Below are 23,518 nucleotides of genomic sequence, written 5' to 3' on the forward strand. Positions count from 1 at the left end.
TCTCTAGAATGATTGTCTGTAACCAAGTGATGAAGTATATTTTGGATAAGATAGATAAAGAAGAAAAACAGGCAGCAAAAAAACGGAAGCGCGAAGAGAGCGTGGAACAGAAACGTAGCAAGCAGAATGCCACCAAGCTCTCTGCACTGCTCTTCAAGCACAAAGAGCAGCTCAAGGCCGAAATCCTGAAAAAGAGAGCCCTCCTGGACAAGGATCTCCAGATCGAAGTTCAGGTGAGACGGTGTTTCCTGTCTTTCTGTGTCCTATGCTGAGGGTCTAGTTTTATTCTTTTTTCCCTTGAAATTTTGGTTAAGCTTAAAATTGCAGCTTGTTTTCTAGAATTTACATTTTTGTACGAGAGTAAAAAGCAGTGGGACATATGTCTTTTGAAACAAGACAGAGATTTTGTATTTAACTGTATTTTGTAATCTCTAAACTAGTATATTGTAATCTCTAAGAGGTTAGTCTATTGATTAAAACCTGTGAGAACCTGCTTGGGTATTAGCTTTTATTGTCTATGACATAGTCTTTCTAAAAGTTATTAGAAGCCAAGTTTAATGAGAAAGGTAGACAGAGAAACTGTGAAATAATGTTGAAAGAATGAAAAACGAAGTGTGCCCATTAAATGAGACCAGATTTCTTCCTTGATCTGTAACTGATCCTGCAGGCATGGTTAATCTTCAGCTTGCTTGGGGAATTTGTTGAAAATAGAAGATGACATCTATTCATACATATTTAAACAGCTTTTTAAAAGAGAAGTAGGCTATCTAAAGCATCCGTAAAAGAGCCTTGTATGTTTTAAGAAGATGAGAAACATCCAGAAAGTATTGATCAGCCCACTAACCATTACACATAACTCTGAGACGTTAGAGATCTTCCCACGAAAGTCAGAAACCAGACAACAACGCCAAAAAGCAACTTTATTATTTAACATCTCTGGAAATTGTAACTAATGTGTTAAGCCAAGAAAAGAAAAAAGAAGATAAAATTGTTACTGTGTATGATGATTATTGTATCAAAACCCCAAAAGAAGAATTATTAAAGTTTATGAGAGAATTTGGTGAAGTAGTCACTTAACTAGATAAATATTGGGACTACCACCGTTGTCAAGGTGTAATAAACAAAAGAGCCAAATCACAGAAGCAACAGAATATATAAAATACCACTTCCCACCTCAAATGAAGATACATTTTAGATCAAAAAATTTAATGTAAAAAAGGAAACTACAAAAATAATAGAAGAAAACATGGTTGTCATTTTTGTAATCTTGTGGGGAAACCATTCCCAAGTGTAGCAAATTCCAGGTGCCACAAAGGGAAAAGATGGATTTGATGACATAAGAGAAAAAATTTTGTATAGGAAAAGATACATAAACAACGTTGAAAAAAAGATAACAGAAAAAAAATTGTAACACTTAAAGTAGAATTAGTATTTCTAAAATTTGAAGAGCTCTTTTTTTGTTGTTATTTTGTTGTTGTTGTTATTTTTTTAAGATTTTTAAAATTTTTTCTTAGAATTTTATTTTCCCTTTTTTTCCCCAAAGCCCCCCAGTACATAGTTGTGTATTTTTAGTTGTGGGTCCTTCTAGTTGTGGCATGTGGGATGCCGCCCAGCATGGCCTGACAAGCAGCACCATGTCCGTGCCCAGGACTCAAACTGGCAAAACCCTGGGCCGCCAGAAGTGGATGGTGCGAACTTAACCTTTCGGCCATGGGGCTGGCCCCCCCCCATTTTTTTTTTCTTTTGAGGAAGATTAGCCCTGAGCTAACTACTGCCAATCCTCCTCTTTTTGCTGAGGAAGACTGGCCCTGAGCTAACATCCATGCCCATCTTCCTCTACTTTGTATGTGGGACACCTACCACAGCATGGCCTGCCAAGCAGCCCCATGTCCACACCTGGGATCTGAACCCGCGAACCCTGGGCTGCCAAGAAGCGAAATGTGCGAAATTAACTGCTGCGCCACTGAGCCAGCCCCTGAAGAGCTCTTAAATCAAGAAAAAGACGAACACTAAATAGATGAGGGGAATCCTTTCACAATATATATGTATATCAAATCACTACAATGTACACTTTAAATATCTTACAATTTTACTTGTCAGTTAATACCTCAAAAGTATAATTTAAATAAGAAATTAAGGAACAACTAGAAGGACCTGCAGCTAAGATATACAACTATGTACAGAGGGGGTTTGGGGAGTTAAAGCAGGGAAAAAAAGAATTAAGGAAAAGAAAAAAGAACACTCTCGTAGAAGAATGTGTAAAACACATAAACAAGCAATATTCAAATTTTAAAATGCCAAATATCAGTAAACATATAAACGTTACTGAAATTAATGAAACATTAATGAAAGAAGTGAAAATCCTGTCTTTCTGGAGAAAATACCATCTATTTCTAGAGAACATTTCATCAGTATGTATCAAAAGACTCTAAGATGGGGATACTCTCTGATTCATAATTTCACTTCTAGAAATTCATCTAAGAAACAATCAGGTATGATATCTGGGCAAAGACATAGAATAAATCTTTAGTAATAACAAAAATTTGGAGTCAGCCTAAAGTCCACGAAGAAGAGATTGGTAATCAGCGTTTCTCAACAGGAGTACTTTGGGCCCTTTCAACAGGCCAGTTTTTTACACACTGTAGGAAGTTAAGCACTGGGTACCAAGTGCTAGTAGCATCACTTTCATTGTAACAACCAAAAAAAATGACCTTGTCCCCTCCACATACATTTTCAAACACACCCATACCATCCTCAGCTGAGAACCAGTGGATTCAATACATTTTGGAGTGTCCACACAGTGGACTGCCATTTTAACAAAATGGTGAGGGTAGGATTGATGCTTTTTTCTTTTTAATTTTTTTGGGAAATTCTCAATGATAAATGCTTGACTGAAAAATGCAGGTTGCAGAAAAATATATATAATGTGATGTACCCATTCAATTCACTTAACAAGTATTTATTTAACATTTAAGGTGTGTCACATACTGTTCCCATTCATATTCTGCAGAGTGAGGAAATATTTGTAGTGTGTGTCTTTTACATATAAATAAATAAATTGGACATGTGCTTTCAGATGTCTTGCAAAGCAATTACCTTGGCCAACAAATAAAAATAATCTGTAAATCCAACCCCCCCAAAGATTATCATTTAAAAATAATTTTAGAATATGTCTTATATATATTATTTTTAATGTATGTATTCATATACAAACACATTTTATACAAAAACAGAATCGCACTGGAGATAACGTATACTGAACATTTTTCTGCATTCAATACACTACACAGCTAGTTAAAAAATGTCATTACTACTATAAAATTGTACAGTTATCTGTTCTTTTTGACAGTGTATTACTTATGTAATGAGAAAGGAAAATTAAACTTTAAGAAAATGCTCAGCATTATTTTAAGTCGTATAATTTATTGCTAAGATAATTTGCTTTGAACAACATTCAAATGTATGTATGCTAGCATGTTTTAAAAATAATTCTTAATGATGACTTTATTTTTTATTTTCAAGATATGTGATTAGTCCTTTCTATCTATGTGTTGTCATTTCTGCTTGTCTTTTTTTTAACAGACTTTATTTTTTAGATTAGTTTTACATTTCTAGAAAAATTATGCAGAAAAGTAGAGTTCTCATATATTCCCCCACACAGTTTCCCTTATTTTTAACATCTTGCATTAATGTGGCACATTTGTTACAATCTATGAGCCATATTGATACATTGTTACTAACTAAAGTCCGTAGTTTACATTGTTTCACTCTTGTGTTGTAATACAGTTCTAGATGTTTGACAAATGCATAGTGTCCTACATCCACGTTACATACAAAATACAGAATCTAATCGTTACAGCATCATGCAGTATAGTTTCACTGCCCTAAGAATATCCTGTGTTCCACCTCTTCATCCTTCCTCCCTCCCCTTCTGCTTGTCTTTTTGAAAAATTTCTTACTCATTTTCTAATAGAACTTAGACCTTCATTTATCTCTTTGAATATCTCAAACATATATGTTATAAAGTTTTTGTCAAATTGTTCTATACAGTTAATTTCATTTGGAGTGAATTCAGATTCAGTTATTGATTTTGTTGGTTGTCTTTTTTCACATTCCGTGTTTTGCATTTGGTATTTTAAGTGAGGGGGGTTTTGTTCCTGTTTCCTCTCTTGAAGCCCCGTGTAGCCCAGCCAGCCTTAACGTCAGGCAGGGAGCCTGCTCCTGTTGCCCGGCTCACACGAAGCATGAGTCCCTTTCTCCCACAGAAACTGTTACTGTTGTGGGGCCACCACTTTCTAGCTCTGCATCTGGAGCCCTGGAGACCTGCAGCTTTTGCCCCTTTCCGTGTTGTGTTTCTGCTCCATAGAAATATTTATATCTTGTTCAAGTGTGACTGTGTGTTTTCAGTTTTCTCTTTTTTTCCTTAAGATTGGCACCTGTGCTAACATCTGTTGCCAATGTTTGTTTTTTCCCCCTTCTTCTTCTCCCCAAAGGCCCCCTCCAGCTGTACATTGTTGTATATTCTAGTTGTGAGTGACTCTAGTTGTGGCATGTGGGGCGCTGCCTCAGTGTGGCCTGACGAGCAGGGCCATGTCTGTGCCCAGGATCCAAACGGGTGAAACTCTGGGCCACTGATGCAGAGCACGTGAACTTAACCCCTCGGCCACAGGGCCGGCCCCTTTTTTTTTTTTTTAAAGATTTTATTTTTTTTTTCCTCTTTCTCCCTAAAGCCCCCCGGTACATAGTTGTATATTCTTCGTTGTGGGTCCTTCTAGTTGTGGCATGTGGGATGCTGCCTCAGCGTGGTTTAAATGAGCAGTGCCATGTCCGCACCCAGGATTCGAACCAAAGAAACACTGGGCAACCTGCCGCGGAACGCATGAACTTAACCACTCGGCCATGGGGCCAGCCACCCGCCTCTCTTTTTTGTGTTTAACTGTCGTTGGTATGTTCTTAAAGGGAGGATCAAAGTGTGTACCCAGTATACAGTCCTCATGATCTTGATTTTCCTAAAATCCTTCTCATTATGTTATAAACACATATTAATTAGGAAAATGAAACTCGAGATTTACTTTCTTCCTGAGGAAAAAGTTCAGATTTTCTTGTTAAACGGAGAAACACTATTGAATAGTCTACAGAACTTGTCTTCTCACTTGCAAGACTATCTAGACTCTAGATAGAGAAAATAAAGTCATTAAACCAGGACCATTCAGGCTTCCTTGTGAGAATGTTTGTGATATTTAAGGCCTTGGTCTTGGCTGTGGTTTGTTTACACTGTTTGTTCATAGGTGCCAATCACAATGGTTTTTCTCTAGGGGAATACAGTTCGCTTTAATCATCATTTCTAACAGTAAGTTGTAGCACTAGGTAGCAGAAACGTGTCTATAAAGTATTTCATGTGGAAAAAAGTAAGTATCTTAATTTATGGCAAAATCTGTATTGAGAAAATAGCTCTCCCCACAGTCTTAAATTCTAGACATAGGAGCATTATTATGCAAGAAGGCCAGGCTGTCTCCCATTCTGCTCTGGGCTGGTCAGACCACATTTCAGTATGATGTTCAGTTCATGCTCGGTCTCACTCTAAGGACACAGAAGGAGAGCGGCCAGAAGAAAGCAGCCGGTGAGTGAGGACCGTTGAAGTCATCCTGAGCAGCACCTGAAATCACCACGACAAGGGCAGGCTGGGAGGGGACGTTCTTTTTAGACATTTGGTCATCTTTCTGTCACATCTCCTTTGAAGATAACTAGCAGCTTTCTAGTTGTTTTGTAATCTTCATTTTCTATTTCTAGTTGTTTTAATTGGGTTTAAGGTATAGTAAGAGCAGTCTGGTTTGGAATTAGGAAAACTCTCACATTAGGCTGAACCGTGGAGCCATTTTGACAAGGGGGGAGGTATTGTAATATCCTCTGCCCAGATCGTGCATTTACATAAGTCAAATGACAGACTCATATTGTCTTTAATTGACAACAGGAGGAGCTCAAGAGAGACCTGAAAATTAAGAAAGAAAAAGACATGGTGCAGGCCACAGCAGTAGCTGCCACCCCCCCTGCAGCGCCACCTGCACCTCCAGCCCCTCCGCCTTCACCTCCGCCTCCACCTCCTCCTCCCCCACAGCACTCGGGCCCGCTGGCCACGGCCACGGCCACGGCCACGCTGCCTGCAGCTTCCCAGAAGAGGAAGCGAGAAGAGGAAAGAGACTCAAGCTCCAAGTGCAAGAAGAAGAAAATGATCTCTACTACCTCAAAGGAAACTAAGAAAGACACAAAGCTTTACTGTATCTGTAAGACGCCTTATGACGAATCTAAGTGAGTAGATCTTTCAGAGCTCTAGTTTATTTTCTTAAAAGTTTAGCTGTTAAATTTCCAGTTTTGAAGAAAATGAGTATATTGGTAGCAATGTAAATGAAAATAGTTAAAAGTAAGATAATATTTCATCTATAGTCTTGCATCTGATATTCTTGACACTAGAAAAGTAAAATTTTATTTCATGCGTTCATGATTCGTGTTTGTCCTTCATCATATTCTTTTCTGTCAAAAGCAAGCTTTCTGTTGCTCCTTTGCTTTCTCCTCTTCTCTCTGGATTAACTCCAAATCAATCAGTAGTGCTGTCTGGAGAGGAGGTGTATTAACCGTCACTGCCCAAAGTTGAGAGTATCCTTTCTGGAATCTGTTCACATTAAATCCTAGCAACTGAATATGAATGGTCAAAAGGTTTTGAGTTTGAGTGATTTTGTTTTTTTATTGTTTAATTCTAAGCAATCCTATGTTTTTTGTATTAGAGTACTGTAACTTAATATTATTTTTGCCAAACTTACCACTTCCTTATTGGGAACAAAAGTCAGAAAAATACAAAAAGTGTTCCTTTCACCCATTCCTCAAGTATGACACTCAAAAATTTTATGAGCACGGCAGCTAGAAGCTGTTTTTGACAGTTGTGACTTGTATTTGGTAATATATACAAGATTTTAAAGACCCTAATCCATAAATGTAATTTCTTTTTTTTTATCATTATCATTCAACTAAGTATTTAGCTTCCATTTTGAGCATTTAAATGTAGGCCAGCTTTTTAAAGCCAAAATTAATTACAATTAAAAAAATTTTTAACCACAGTATTTTTGCAGTACTAGAATGTTTATTTTGATTGTGCTAAAAAATATGATCACGTAGAATTAGGAATGCTCAATTCTATCTTAAGTAGATGCCTAATCAATTTATAAAATAAAATCGTGGTCTCTTCAGTGGCGTTTAAGTTGCAACATTGCAGCTGTGTTGATGGTGCTATTCACATTAGAATCTCTTTCAAGTGCGAGAGCAAAACTTTTTGTTGGTAGATACAGCTGTGTGTGGAATTAAACACACATCAGTTTAGGCATCTTCACTTTTCATTGTCTGTATTTAATGGAAATTATATATAATGTAGAAAGTGGAACCTCATTAGTTGATTTTTCCCTGAGTCTAATACAAGTGTGCCTCCCTTTAAGCAAAATATTGTAAATGATTTATAGAACATGATTTACTTTCTTCACAAAAGATCTGCTTATGGAATTTCTTTAAATAACAAGGCTTCTTTGGCCCATTTAAAATACTCAGATCACAGAAATTCATTTCACACACAACTTTTGTGTAATACCTGAGTTGCGTAAAATGAGGCACATATGTACGTGTGCTCATTCTATTGAGAGTGCCTCATTATTTTGTGGATATTTCATATTTTTGAGTTTGTCGTTAACATTTCAGTGTGCCAGGTTCATTTACTCCCTGTTCTAGTTGGGATGAGTTAGTGTTTTTTAGGGAGTATTTTGTAATCTCTTGTACCAAATTAGGCTGGTTTGGAAATCTGGTGACAGTGACTAAAACTTGAAATTCAAGTCCTGAGCTTACTTCCAGAACATGCAGCCCACCATCTGGTGAAGGCAACATACAAAGCACCTGAAAGGCCCCCACCTGTGGCAGTGAAAATCATGCAAGAGTCATTGTTCAAAAGAAAAAGTTACTGGTGGTAGGATAAACCACACAATCGTGTGGTATTCCTTGATGTTCGTAAAGCAGCTCAGTTGGAAGCTTGAGAACTGCTTCCGTTCCTGTAGGCGAATCTATCAGGAAGCACCTTGGTAGAGCCAGTGGTATTAGCACGGCGGGCTGGTTCCCCGTGGTTCCTGCGTTCCTACACAGCACCTGTCAACACTTGGAGATGCACTAGGTGTTGGCTGTAGAGATACTTCTCATTTTGTCATTTGGGATCTTATATTCCAAAAGCCTTGAGGGTTAACTATATGTGAGCACCCACAGTCACACACTCATGCAGCCCCACCTTGCCCAGCACTGTAGAAAGTTTCACTGTTTTGGATAACTATTATATCACCCTCGACACTGCACATCCCTGGTTTTGAATTGAAGTAGTTCCTTACCAGTTAATTAACCTCACCACTCTCCACATTGTCACACACCTTATGTTAACTGAAGCACTGGCCCACGTCATGATCTGTTATAATTAGATTCAATTCCAATGTTTATTTAGAAAGTTTGGTAGAAAATGAATGCCTACATGTACCCTTCTTGGTTTTCTTCTTCACGTCATATTTTGACCTTTTATTTATCCTCTACACCTGGCTGGCCTGCATGTTCCTTGTAGTGTAACTTCTCCTTGGTGTTTGCGCTTTGCTTTGTTTTCAAATTTAAACTGTGAGATACATTTTCAAACCTATCTAAGAAATAGCCCTGATTTTGAAATGGCTTCTGTGGCATAGGTTTGACAGATGTAAGTCTTTGATTCTTTGGCTTTGGTTTTTGTGCCTGTTACAGTTTTACACACATTCATTAAGAGGGAGACATTACCATCAGTGTGTTGTTTATTTTTTTCAAATTCCAGTATGTTTTTAAAGACCCATATTTCACTAAACAGTGTTTTTGTTGAAATCGATGTGAGTGACTTTATGTTTCCACACTTGATACAGTGTCCGATGCTGTAGTTTGCCAGGAGTAGAATGGCTGGATTCAGGATGTCTAGTTGACTCATTGCAGAAAGTTATCCTATAAGAAAGTGAATCAGAGCAGGGAAGAGAGATTTAAGTACCATGCAGCTCAAAATGACAATTACATTGTCATTTTCATTGTGAATGCTTTTAGGTTCTATATTGGCTGTGATCTTTGTACTAACTGGTATCATGGAGAATGTGTTGGCATCACAGAAAAGGAGGCTAAGAAAATGGATGTGTACATCTGTAATGATTGTAAACGGGCACAAGAGGGCAGCAGTGAGGAATTGTACTGTATCTGCAGAACACCTTATGATGAGTCACAGTGAGTTCTGATAAGAGCATCATATGTAATAATTTAGGAAGCCAAACTGCTCTGACTGGTTACTTCTTTATTTTAAAATAAAAAGCAAGATATTTTTCTGCATATATTATACACTTACATTACAAATTCCTTTCCAATTTTTTTTCTCTTCTTCTCTCTTTACCTCCCTTCAAAATTTATGTTGTTTCATAGTGAATGTTTGAGATGCATTAGGAAAAATGTGGTTTAATGGTAGACTTGATTCTTCAATATGTAACGTAGAGATTAATGAGATTAAAATAGCCTGACTTGTTTGGACTTTATGAGTGTTTGAAATGGTGCTTTATTGAAGGTTAGAAAAACACTAATTTGAGTACAAGCTCTGAGACTGTGTTATTAGCTCGTAGGATTTTGAACTCCTGGTTGGGTGGCCAATATCCGCTTCCCATTTGATACAGTACTAGTTGAAAGATTTTTGGTTTTTTGTTTTGAGCTTTAAAGTTAATTAAATGTTTTACATTTTTCTTCATATTGGTTTTCCAATATTACACAGTGTTATTAAACTTTTAATGCTTGTCCTTAACATTAGAAATACTAAATTAACATGTTGCTGTCAATCTTCAAAAGTATTAAAATAATTATAATACTAAAACTGTTTTATATCCCAGAGTTAGAATATTTTCAGGTGCATGTTTTATTACTTTTTAAAAGTAAATTATAAGTAATGTGATCCCAACTGTTTTGAACTCACATTTCCATTTCGGATCTTGCAGATTTTATATTGGCTGTGATCGGTGTCAGAATTGGTACCATGGGCGCTGCGTTGGCATCTTGCAAAGTGAGGCAGAGCTCATTGATGAGTATGTCTGTCCACAGTGCCAGTCAACAGAGGATGCCATGACAGTGCTCACGCCACTAACAGAGAAAGACTATGAGGGTTTGAAGAGGGTGCTACGTTCTTTACAGGTGAGCAGCCGCTCTGTGCACAACGTTTGAAGGTGAAACCAACCAGCGTGACTTTGGAAACACTTCTTGGGTTTGAACTTTGCTATTTTAGAGTACCTGATTATTTACTGACTCCCAGCTAGTCCAGTGAAGTGCTCCACAGATTTCAGTCCTTTGCATGCCAGTGTCATGAGGTTTACCGTATCCACACACTAGCTCAACTGTTCTTTATCTGACACTCGTATTTAAAATGACTCACTTTTTTAACCTAAATTTTATTTTTAACTTTTATCTCACCACCATAGATTAAAAAGCAGTTTGATTAAATTCTAGTAAGATGCACTGCTTGTTGAAGGCTTTGAGCCAGAGCCTTCCCTCCCTTATTAAAAATGAAAAGGAGATGGGGATGGCTTACAGGACCAGCAATGTTAGAGCTGGGGTCAAGACATAAGACAGCTAGACTGACACTTTGTCCTCTTGTAATCACGATCAGAAGAACTGAAAGAACTGGAAAGAGAACAGTCTCACTCTGTGGTTGAATAGCATTTGACAGCACATCTCTGCCACCTCGTTAGCTGGCGATGGTAACCATTCCACACTTTGAAGACATGCCGCCCCAGTTTTACAGATGTGATTGCAAAGCCAGCATCAGTCATTTGACAGGTTGTCATGCAGGGACCAGAGTATAGATTTCTTGACTCCTAAGCTAGTGCTCCACGCCCCCACACCAAGACCCTCAGACCACCCACTGAGGACCATTATTACAAAGTATGCTCATCTGAGATAATTTGTGATAGAGCAAAAATAATCTACATATGATTTCATCTATCAAGTTTAAAACTGACTTTTGGAGTTTAAGGGTTGATTGATACAGTAACACAAATAGGAAATTTAAATGAAATTAGTTTTTCCACCTGACAATAATGTGAGGTTTTTTTCATCATAGGCCCATAAGATGGCCTGGCCTTTTCTTGAACCAGTGGATCCTAATGATGCACCAGATTATTACGGTGTTATTAAGGAACCTATGGGTAAGTACTTGAGTTGAATATGGAGTTTTTTTCGAAGTCTCAGCAGATATTTCATTTATCATCCATAAAATTGATAAATCATGAGGATATGTTGAGCAAGGCTGGTGGGAGTATAAATTGGCAAGGTAACTTGTACAGTAAATTGAGAGTGTGTATTAAAGTTTTAATGTGCCTACCCCATGGACCCAGCAATTTCATTTCTTAAGATTTACAAATATGTCATTCATCACAGCACTGTTTATAATTGCAAAAATGCTGGAAATAAAATAAATAGCCATCAATAAGGAATAGCTAAATCAAATGATATATAAGCAGAGTATTATACAGCTATTTAAAGAATGAATGAAATCATCGAATGAGTCGGGATGTGTCTCTCTGAGTTTCTGCTTCGCTGTCTCCTCTTCCTCATCTTTTCCTGAAGGAGAGCAAATTTGATGGACCCATGGTAGAGATCCAAGAGACTGTAGCCTCATTTCCCATAAAAAAATGTAATAAATAACAGCTATAAGTGATTGTATTAAGATGAACAGCTATAGATGATTATGTTAAAAATAGTTTATCTGCAAAAGGAATTGTAAAAATTAAAACAGGGGCTGGCCCCATGGTGTAGTGGTTAAGTTTGGCGCACTCTGCTTTGGCAGCTTGGCTTCGTGGGTTTGGATCCCGGGCACGGACCTACACCACTGGACAGCCATGCTGTGGCAGCGACCCACATATAAAGTGGCAGAAGATTGGCAACAAATGTTAGCTCAGGGGTAATCTTCCTCAGGAAAAAAAAAAAAATTAAAACATAGGGCCAGCCTGGTAGCATAGTGGTTAAGTTCATGCAATTCGCTCTGGCAGCCCTGGGTTCATAGGGTCGGATCCCAGGCGCATACCTACGCAGCACTCATTGAGCAATGCTGTAACAGCATGCCACATAGAAAATAGAGGAAGACTGGCACAGATGTTAGCTCAGCAACACTCTTCCTCAAGCAAAAAGACGAAGATTGGCAACAGATGTTAGCTCAGGGCCAGTCTTCCTCACCAAAAAAATTAATTAAAAAATAAAACATAGATAAAAGCTTCCAAAATTGCCAAAGGATTAGCTCCATCTAACAAAAGAAGTATTCTAAAAGCCAGCTAAGCATTTTTTAAGTGGAAAAGGTTTTATTGTCTATTTAAAAGTTGCTAAGAGAGTAGATCCTAAAAGTTCTCATCACAAGGAAAAAAATTGTAACTGTGTGGTGATGAACGTTAACTAAACTTATTGTGGTGATCATTTTGCAATATATACATATATCAAATCACGTACACTAAAACTGATGCAATGTTCTTTGTCAGTTATATCTCAATTAAAAATTTTTTTGAAAAAAATAGAAAGGGTTTGTGTTTGGCAACTTTGAAGAGAATGAAACATGAAGAAGAGAGAAATGAGGACTTAGTTAAAACTGTCCTTGAAAAATAAACAAACAAATATCTCCTTTGGAAAGCACCTGGGAGTGTTTGTTTAAGTAGACAGATAATTCTGCTTCTAGAAACAACACAAGTTAATTGTAGGAAATAAAGGGGAAAAACAAGAAAGATAAAATGCTCCTTTCATCTTTTCCACACTGAATCTCATATGTTTTGATGTGTTCATGTGTGTGTTAATGTTAAAATTGAGATTATATAGTGATCTGTCTGGCAGACATCTTCCTGTGTCGTTAATCTTGAGTAACATGATTTTAATGGCTTTGTATAGTCTGTAAATTGAATATAGCTTAACTTATTTAACGAAAATTCTTAAAGAGCTGGATTGTTTTTCTTTTTTTATTTTTTAATACCACAAAGATAAACATCATCTTTTGTAGATATGTACATAAAGATAATACAGATGTCCAGCGTCCAAGGCACATTGTCAAAAGACAAATGAAAGTTACAGAACAATACCTAGGTTTTAAGCAGTGAACAATTACGTATTTTCTAAGGGAGCATAAATGTGTTTAGAAATGCATAGAAAATGTCTGGAGAGATAGAGCCTAAATTGAAAATAGTTGCTTCTTTGGGAGGTCTGAGGGAGCCAACAAGATCAGCAGCTTTTATTTTCTTAAACAGAAATAGGGTTATAGTTACCATATTTTATAACACTGTAAACTCGTCAGTATCTTTTTCACATCAGCTGTGGTATAGCCTACATCATTTTTAATTGTATGAAATTAAGATAATTTAATCATCCCCATAAACAACACTTCTGTGAACATCTTTGTATGTTCACCTGCCTGTGTTTGTTTGTTTTCTTAGAAAAATTCTTAGAATTAGAATTTCTGGGTGAAAAGTTGTGTGTACTTTTTAGGTTTTTTTTTTTTTTGAGGAAGATTAGCCCTGAGCTAACTGCCCCCAATCCTCCTCTTTTTGCTGAGGAAGACTGGCCCTGAGCTAACATCCATGCCCATCTTCCTCTACTTTCTATGTGGGACGCCTACAGCATGGCTTGCCAAGCGGTGCCATGTCCGCACCCGGGATCTGAACCGGTGAACCCCAGGCTGCCAAAGCAGAATATGCGCACTTAACCTCTGCGCCACCAGGCCCGCCCCTAGGCTTTTGAAACTATTTTCTGATTGTACTTCAGCAAACTGAACCAGTTTCCTCTAATAGTGTATATCTGAGGCCTTCTCTCTGCACTCTTGAAAACAGTGAGTATTATCAGTCTTTTGAGGGGAAATTTTATTCTTTGAAAGTATTTATTTTAAAATAATATATTTGGGGGCCGGCCCAGTGGCATAGTGGTCAGGTTCACGTGCTCCGCTTCAGTGGCCAGGGTTCCTCGGTTCTGATCCTGGTGCAGACCTACATACCACTTGTCAAGCGATGCTGTGGTAGGCGTCCCACATAAAAGAGAGGAAGATGGGCATGGATGTTAGCTCAGGGCCAGTCTTCCTCAGCAAAAAGAGAAGGATTGGCGGCAGATGTTAGCTCAGGGCTAATCTTCCTCAGTCAATCGATAATATGTTTGGTGTACAAATGCAGATATTACAGAGGTGTGGAGAATAAAATGTAACGTTTACTGCCACTCTCATCTTCCCCTCAGAGGTAACCTCTGTTAATAGGCTGATGTTATAATTTTTAATTTCTGCTAATTTGGACAAGGAAAGTAGTTCTTTGGTTTTGTGTGATTTTGATAACCAGTGATGAATGTGCTGTTTGAACTTTTTCTATGTGAATTTCCTATTTATGTATTCTGCCCATTTTTCTCTTAGGATATTCATATTATTGTCAGTGTTACTTAAGGGCTGTTTATATACTAATGACATTTAAAAGTTTTATAGTGATTCTTCTTTTTGGGCATATGATAGTTTTTAACATTTTGGGTTATCTATTACTTTTTATGAATTCTGCCTTTGGAGTCGTGCTTTTAGATGTATAACACTCATCTCTATGTTCTCCTAGTGCTTTCTTTTCTCAGGGAAGCCTAAGTAAGTTGGAATCCCAGGCTGTCCAAGCCCTGCTCGCGTACTTTGTTAAATTAGTCAGGCAGTAAGTCCTCAGAACACAAGTGTGAGGACGACAACACGGTCGTGTGATGTGTGAAGCATTCGCTCTTCCCTGTACGGCTCACGTAGTCTGTGCAGAATAGATGTGCGCAAGTCTCACTTGGACTCGAATCAGGCGAGATGCATTTGTGCAGTTGTTCTTGTTGACACATTTCCCCCCGCCTTTGTAAACTGGAACTGTCAGAGACCGGTGTGCACGTGCACGTGTGCTTGTGTATGTGTGTTAAAATATATAGAACATAAAATGTGCTGTTTTAACTATGTTTATACTTTTATATTCAGTGATTAATTACATTCACAATGTTATATCTTTTAGTATTTTCTATGGGTTTAATTTTTGACCTTAAATTTTTATCCACCTGGAATTATTTTGGTGTATAGTGTGAGGTAGAATTTTTTCTTCAGGTATGTAGGCAATTTATTGAAGAATTCTTCCCTTCTCTGCTTATTGGAAATGATGTCCTCGACATACGTGAAATTCGTATGCCAAACGCAGTTAGGTCTGCTCCTAGTTTGAATTCCATTAATGTTTGTGTCGTCCTGCATAATGCCACACTTTTCATTATCACAGCTTTATACTGTTTTTTAATGTCTGATAGATTAAGTTCTTTCCCATTAGTTGTTGGGGTTTTTTTGTTTTGTTTTGTTTTGTTTGAGGAAGATTAACCCTGAGCTAACATCTGCTGCCAATCCTCCTCTTTTTGCTGAGGAAGACTGGCCCTGAGCTAACACCCGTGCCCATCTTCCTCCACTTTATACGTGGGATGCCTGCCACAGCATGGCTTGACAAGTGATACCATGTCCACACCTGGTATCTGAACCGGCGAACCCTGGGCTGGTGGAGCAGAACGTGCCCAGTTAACCACTGTGCCACCGGGCCAGCCCTTTCCATTAGTTTTATTTTTCAAATGTTTCTTAGATATTCTTGAACTTTTATTTTCTGGATGAACTTAAAATTCTTTTCTCAAATTCTAAAGTAATTGTTGAGATTTAGTTTGGAATTGTGTTATCTATCAATCCTAGATTGATTTGAGATCACAGGCCTTTTACTCTCCTGGATTTTTATGTAAAATTGTTTATAGAATTTTTCTTCAAACACAGCTTTCTCCTGGGCCCGCATGCTATTTCAGGTGGAGTTAGCTCAGTATATTCCAGACCAGCTACGTGTGTGCCACCCTGATGATTTTTGTCATTTCTGCATACCACCTGGACTGTTACATACTAATATTTTTATTCATATCGGCTCATATTGTTCCCTTAAATTTAAGTAGACAGTTTACATCATTACCATCATAAGTGGTAAATCAGTATCACTTGTCACCAATATAAGGGAACAATAAAAAGAAAGAAAACAAAATGATGTTATTAAAGGATCACAAAACCATGGAGATATTCTTAACTCTGGACTCCCTCCTTCTCTTTGTACATATAATATACTTAATTAGTTGTTTGCATGTGAAAATGTACTGTATACTTTGATATGTATTGATCATGTTGGTGTAGTTTCCTGTATTTCAAACCAGTTGAATAAGGAGCTGTTCTCTGTAGTTAACTGAAGGTAAAAGAACCTTCTTAACAGGAGCCAAGATTTATGTTTTAGACCCCCAGGGAAAAACAAAGTTGGGAAAAGTGCTCCTATTTCCTTTACGAATTGCTACGTAGCCTCCAATGGTGAATCAGCTTGGTTCCAGGACTGCTTGGGCAGGAAATATATGTTCTTGTTAGTGAAAACTGTGGGCAGCATCCACACCGGAACAATCTTAAAACTTTGAAAATGTTTTACATTTTGTGTTTTTAAGACCTTGCCACCATGGAAGAAAGAGTACAAAGACGATATTATGAAAAGCTGACGGAATTTGTAGCAGATATGACCAAAATTTTTGATAACTGTCGTTACTACAATCCAAGTGACTCCCCTTTTTACCAGTGCGCAGAAGTTCTTGAATCATTCTTTGTACAGAAATTGAAAGGATTCAAGGCTAGCAGGTGAGCACATGTGTTCAGTGTTCTGAATTAATTCAACTCCTCAAACTCTTGATACTGTCCTAAGGAATCAGTCAATGCAGTTTATGGTAAATTTGAACCTTAAAACCAGAACCTTAAAAAAAAACAATCAGTGAGGCCAGCCCCATGGCCGAGTGGTTGAGTTCACGCGCTCCACTTCGGTGGCCCAGGGTTTCACTGGTTTGGATCCCTGGCATGGACATGGCACCGCTCATCAGGCCACGCTGAGGTGGCGTCCCACGTAGCACAACCAGAGGCACTCACAACCAGAACACACAACTGTATACCAGGGGGGCTTTGGGGAGAAGAAGAAGGAAAAAAAAAAATCAAGTCTCTAGCATTATGATATATTGCCAAGGACAAGTGGACAGACTCAATAATGAGAAATTGCTAAGTTTGTGATCTGCTTAAAATTAAAGTCATTTTTTAAAATTCAAAAATGCATTTATCAAATGCTTACAGAATGTAAGATGCTGTCTTAAACGCCACTGGGCACATACAAAGATAGTAAGACAGGTCTTGCTCTCGGTAAGTTTACAGAAGTGTAAGAATGACTGTCCTGTAGGGTCGAGTAAGGGGAAGACCATGAAGGGAGGATTTAAGCACTTTCTCCTTAGTTTGCGTTTGTTATATCTTTGAAATCATAAGCATTTTATTTTTCTGTGGGCAAACTAGACTTTAAGTCCACAGACTTTTTCTTTGAACCTCTAATAACATAAAAGCATTGAGCAACTTTGTGTAATATTCAGGTACTGTGAACTCCTTGCCTTCTGTTTCTGAACCTCAGCCCCACTTCTCAAGCCCATGACTTTCTTCCTTTCAACGGCTTGTTTTCTTTCCTATGATGGCTGCCACCACTCTGTAGCCCCTGAGACTCATCACTCACCATCCCCCATCCACCAGCCTGCAAGTTGACCATCCCAGATATTCCGATTGGGTAGATCTTGGCTAGGGTGGGGCCTGGGCATCTGTATTAGCCAGTAAACTCCAAGGAACTCTAAATACCAAAGTGGGAGAATTGATGCTCTGCCTAGGAATTTTCCTCTGAGGAGAATCTGTAGGGTGTTTGTGTGTCTCCTTCTCCTGTAGCGAAGTGCATCAAGAGTCGCCTTCTGAACTCAGCTTACGTAAACTGAAAGCGAAGGGCCAGCCCAGCTGAAGCGGCCAGTTACCTTCTCAGCAAGGGAATCAGAAACTACGGGCAGGGAGGTGGGCAGGCAAGCTGTAGACCAAGAACCAAGAACCTTTCCAAAAGCTCTCAAATTTTCCCAGTTTTAACATCCCCTCTTAAACTGTTAGCTATGAAACTTAAAATGGAAGAGGACTTACTGAATATGACAGAGTCTCCAGGAAAATAGTAATAAAGGAATAAACTCAGAGTAGTGAAAAGAATTTGGTAGAAGTTAGTTAGCTGATGAGATTTCAACAGATTCCGGAATGCAGAAAGGAGGTGGAGGGGGCCAGCCTGGTGGTGTAGTGGTGAAGTTTGTGTGCTCTGCTTCAGCAGCCCAGGGTTTGCAGATTTGGATCCTGGGCTGACCTACACACTGCTCGTCAAGCCATGCCGTGGCGGCATCCCGCATACAAAATAGAGGAAGATGGGCACGGATGTTAGCTCAGGGCCAGTCTTCCCCACCAAAATTAATTAATTTAATTTAATAAATTTAAAAAAAGAAAGACGGTGGAAGAGGATCAACTGATGAAGCCAGAGCCAGGCGAGCCACAGCCCTGACTCCTTCTAGAGGGCTCTTCAGCAGAGGTGACCAGTAGAACCCCAAAGAGCCTCCAACCCAGAGATTCCAAAATACAATAGAGGGCAAGAGGGAAGGAGAAGAGGGATTGACTGAAGATCTGTGTGTGGGCCAGTCACCCTCCCGAACCCCTGTGTGCAGACCTGCGTAGGAAACCCAGAGAACTGGAAGAACACAGGCTTATTCTCTGAAGCAATGGAATAAACTGTCTGCAGAGAACTAGAGTAGGCAGAAGAGAATTGAGTCAAGTCCCCGGACTTCTGGAAGGTCGGCTCCCTGACATCCTCATTCCAAAGTTGCGCTCTCAGCAGGGTTAATTTGCCCACCCCCAAACCCCAAAAAATAATTAGCAATGCTGAGAGACATTTTTGTTCATCACGTTTAGAGGTGGGAAGTGGGGCCGGCATCTAATAGGTGGAGGCCTAAACATCCTACAGCACAAAGCACAGCCCCCACAAGAAGTATCATCCAGCTCCACCATGTCAGTAGGACTGTGATTGAGAAACCCTGATCTAAAGCGAAACCTGCCAGTCGGGCAGCCCCACACATGCACGGGGCTCTCCAGCACCTACTAGTCGGCTGACTTGTTCCCGAGTATGAGCAGACAGCCAGGGACGCCCAGCTGGGTCAGGAAAGCCTGCAGTGTAAACGGTAGAGGTCAAGGTGTAGCAGAAAAAATAGATTCCAGAGGGGGAAAAAAGAGAACTTTAAAAAATAAACAAGCCTCTAAGTCACGTCCTGAGAGAAATTTTAGAAGATACTGCATCTACAAAGTGGTGAACAGCATGTTAGGAATAAAAATAATCTGAGAGAAAGTGACTGGAAAAAATTTAAACTTATTGCAAGCCGTAAAAGTTAAAATCAAGGAACTCTCTCAATGTGAAAAACAAAAAGACAAGGAAATGAAAAATCTGAAAGAAGAAATATAGAGTATCCGGTATTCCCTCAATGGACATTCCAGAAAGAACAGAGAGGATAGAGGAAAGGAAATTATCAAAGACTAATATAAGAAAAATTTCCCAAGCTGATGAGAAGCACAAGACTGCAAGTCCTAGTAGAACAAATTCGTTCATTCAGCAGATGATTACTGAGACCTTGCTGTGTGTCAGATATTGAATATAGCTGTGAACAAAATAAAGCTGCTGATCCCGATGGAGCTTATGTTCTTGTAGGGTAGGGACACGGGGCAGAGGGGAAGGGTGGAATGACGAGGACAGTTGGTAAACAAACGTAATAAGTCAGCTGGACAAATGGAAAAAGATCTACCCGACATATATATCACTGTAAAATTCCCAGACGCCAAGGATAAAAGAAGCTCTCTGAGCACTTCTAAAGAGGATAAAATAGACAACCTATAAAGTAACAAGAATTCCACGGTATCAGACTTTTCTCTGACAACGTGGAATACTAGGGAATTATGGAGGAAGAAATCCAAAGTTTGAGGAAAAATCATTTTCAGCCTAGAAGTCTGTATCCAGCCAATCAGATGTAGAATAAATGCGTTTTCAGTCATGTAAGGACTCAGAAAGGGCCTCCTTCCCATGCCTCCTTTCTTAGCAAAGTATTTTAAGATACGCGCTAGCAAAATGAAGAAGCAAATCAAGAAAACCAAAACCTTGGATCCGGGAAACAAGAGGTTCAAGAAAGCAATGAGAATTCTTCTGACCCAGGGTGACACTAGCAAGGAGTCCAAATGAGGGCAGGAGAATGGAGCACTCCCCAGAGGGAGGTCTCAGGGCGGGGGAAAAATGATTCATACGTTAGATAATTGGTTTAAGAATCTAAGGGGGAAAATGAAAGGCGATTAGACTCCATGAGAAACAAAAAGATTATAGGAGTGCTAAGAACGCCCTTTTAGCAACGGAATAGGTACCACAGAGGAAAATATTTACATAGTCATAAGAAGTAAATACTACATTGATTTTCAACTTTTAGAGTCAGCTTATAGAAGCATAGAAAGATTTAATTTAAAATTATAGGGAAATAACACTTGGACTCCAAAAGGGAGGTGGGAAAATGGTCACATGAGCTCAGTTCTCATTTGCCGTAACAGGATTTAAACAGTGTCAAGTTGATAAAACAAGAAATGGTAGTATAAGAAATCTAGCTACCAAGGAACTGAAACTTCAAAGGAATTGATGCTAGGGAGCCTGCACTTCAGGCTGAGTGAAGATGGGACGGAGGACCACAACTTTTTAAGTCTCTCTGTGCTTTTGATTTCTACCTCGTGCAGGTATTCCTCTGATTGAATTTATAAAATTCCTTTTTTAAATTGGAAAGGCTCTAGCCTTTGGTGGTAACTGAGGTGGAAGCTGGAGGATTTGAACCCCGCCCTGCTGCCAGGCTTGCAGGCAGAAGCCAGAGTAGGGTGGTCGCAGCTGCTGCCGAAGGAGAGGAAAGCCCCTATGGGCCTGTGGCAGAACGAGGAATTGGGGGAAGGAGAGGAGGCCTGGAGGCTGGGTCTGCAGTAGAGGGCCCTGAGATGAGCTTACCACCTGGTTATTTTCTGTAGCTTTTTGTTACATCCAAGTTTACATCATTTTCATTAAAGAACATGGGAGCCAGTGGAGAGGTTTCCTCAACTCTGCTTAGACAAAAGCAAATGTGAAGAGAGGTGAGGGCATTTTTGATTTCCAGACTTAAGGCAGAATGAAACATATATGTAGCCAGTGATTGGAATTTGATTTATTTATGGGTTTCCAGTATTTCCTTTGCCATAGTTTCCCCATTTTTAATTTATGATCTCAACATTGTTTGCACATTATTTTCATTACTGTACTTTGTTATAATTCATCATTTATACCATCCATGTTCTTTCTTTTCTTACAGATTGTGATATCTTTAGTCTGAATTTTTAACTGGAATCAGAACTGGATGTTGGGGTCACTCTTTTATTGTACCACGTGATTACCTAATTCAAAATTGCCCCCCCAAAGTTCAGATTAGTTAATATAATTTTTTAATGTTAAAAAAAGATGTATAGTAGTAAACGATTTATTCTAGCAGCCATGTTGAACAATGTATTTAAGAACTGTAAACTCCTGGAATGCTGTATTTATATACGCTATTGCAATAGAGCATACTTTGACGTAGTCCTGGTAACTGTACAGTAACCTGGTTTACTAACGAAAGTTGTGAATAAAACTGTGAAACTAGAAAGGAGACTTTCTGGACTTTAATAGAAAAATGTGATTTTAACAGTGCTATTTTTTTTAACATAATTTTTTTCCTTCGTATTCCCCAAATCAATGTAAATAAGCACATGCGCGCGCACTCAGACCCATCTTTTACCACAGTGGTAATGCTTCTGTAAATGTCTCTATTTGTCCCTTTGGCTAAGAATTTTGTAAGCTTTATTAGACAAATGTATATATATATTTTTAATATTGACTTTTCCAGTGAAGTATCATGTTTAGTGTACAGTGAAAATTTTTATAGGTTAAAAATTGCTTACTTGTTCTCATATATTTGCTTGCCAAAAGTAAATGAAAGAACATGGCTGCTTCCCCCAGACAGACTGACCTTGGCATCCACATAAAGCATCATTGTTTTCAAAAATGAAGGGTGCTTAATTGTTCCCTTTTTTCTGTATTCTGTAGGTCTCATAACAACAAACTGCAGTCTACAGCTTCTTAAAGTTCAGCGTGTTAACCTAACATAAAACACAGCAAGAATCTGGTTGTCTGAACTATTTTAAATTAAGGAACCAGATGTTTTTAGTCAGGTTATCCTGACAAGACTTGACCTAAACTTCGTTTTTATTGGTCATAACAGTCCAATTATATTCTTGGCCAATTTTGTCCAACGGACAAGGGAAAAGCAAAGTCAACGACACCATTATCTTGTCAAGATCAAATGGTTTTACTATTGTGGCAGAAGCAGGAAAACTTTGTTTATTGAAAAAAAAAGAAAAAAGAAAGCAAGAAAAAAAAGATACTATGGGGTCAAGTGTAACTCCATGGAAATGCCACGTCTGCTCTTCAGTGAAGAAGCTGGTTTAGAGTCTCACAGAAACCTTTTGACTGTATTTATTTATTGTTGCAAAAAAGACGCTTTTTTATTGCTGCCCTCATTTGTCAGCTAATTATTTTTTCTTATAAAATCCAGCCCCGGTTACATGTAATCCATTCTGTATCTTATCATGATTCCTGTAGGTAAAAGTACAAGACGACCTCTAGATGTCTTTTCTTTCTATGAAAGGAGCTGCTATGTACACATGTGCACACACACACAACTGGGAATCAACAATGAGTTTATTGTTCATGTAGATAAAAATGAAGCTTGCATAAAGGTTGGGCTAAGTGGTCCTGGACTACAGACTCTGTTGCCTTGAATATAACAGTACAATTTGTCATTTACTCTGCACCAGGCTAAAATGAGTAAAATCTATTTGAAGGTATCTTGTTTGTAAACATTTGTCAGATTCTAATTTTTTTCTTTTTGTATTAAAATTCAACTATGGATGTATATGAAACAAAATAAATGGAGATCATTTTTCTCCCACAGATGGTGTCTTTGAATGTGCGCTAATGGTTCTCTGTAAGCCTTGAGGGGAAAGGGAGGGCTGCAAAGGTAACCAAAAGGCGGAAGAATCCAAAGGTGCCTGGCTTTCTCCAGGACAGTAGTGGCCCTTCATTTCCTAATCCCCAGCCATTGTCATCACATCAGAGAAAACTCTTCAGGGTGCTAATCCTGTTGCATCAGTTGATGGTTCTAAGAAGAAAGGTAGTGTGACCAAATACACATTGCCTTCATCTGTATATTGTATTAGGCAAATTATCAGTTACAGACAGCTACTTGTATTTTATGAAGGGCATTTCTTAGATGACTTTATCTTTTTTGTATTTTTTGTTTGTTGGTTGAGTTGTTTGGGATTTTGTTTCACATAAGGAAAAGTAGTGTAAGCAGTAGGGAAAAAATGGAAGCAATGGAGGAAGGTGTATTTTGCATGTTTTTCCTTTCAGTGTTCTAACCTTACACATTGTATTACTGCATT

At 38.6% G+C, this 23,518-nt stretch overlaps 1 protein-coding gene across 35 annotated transcripts in view; it reads left to right on the top strand.

The window, feature by feature from the left end:
* The window catches only part of BPTF (bromodomain PHD finger transcription factor), a 141,520-nt gene extending 118,493 nt beyond the window's left edge, over positions 1–23,027 (top strand). For 14 of the 35 annotated variants that reach the window (XM_070561550.1, XM_070561541.1, XM_070561556.1 and 11 more), the window contains 7 exons: positions 8–233; positions 5,972–6,306; positions 9,127–9,300; positions 10,053–10,245; positions 11,171–11,255; positions 16,567–16,753; positions 22,122–23,027. In XM_070561550.1, the coding sequence (XP_070417651.1) occupies positions 8–233; positions 5,972–6,306; positions 9,127–9,300; positions 10,053–10,245; positions 11,171–11,255; positions 16,567–16,753; positions 22,122–22,158 (1,237 nt within the window). In that variant the 3' untranslated portion in view covers positions 22,159–23,027. Of the gene's footprint in view, positions 1–7; positions 234–5,971; positions 6,307–9,126; positions 9,301–10,052; positions 10,246–11,170; positions 11,256–16,566; positions 16,754–21,351 lie in introns of all 35 variants that reach the window. The other 21 variants (XM_070561544.1, XM_070561562.1, XM_070561551.1 and 18 more) reach the window with 3 other exon arrangements.
* The last annotated feature ends 491 nt before the right edge of the window (positions 23,028–23,518 follow it).

Source organism: Equus przewalskii, chromosome 10 (genome assembly GCF_037783145.1).
Source record: "Equus przewalskii isolate Varuska chromosome 10, EquPr2, whole genome shotgun sequence".
Lineage (NCBI taxonomy): Eukaryota > Metazoa > Chordata > Mammalia > Perissodactyla > Equidae > Equus > Equus przewalskii.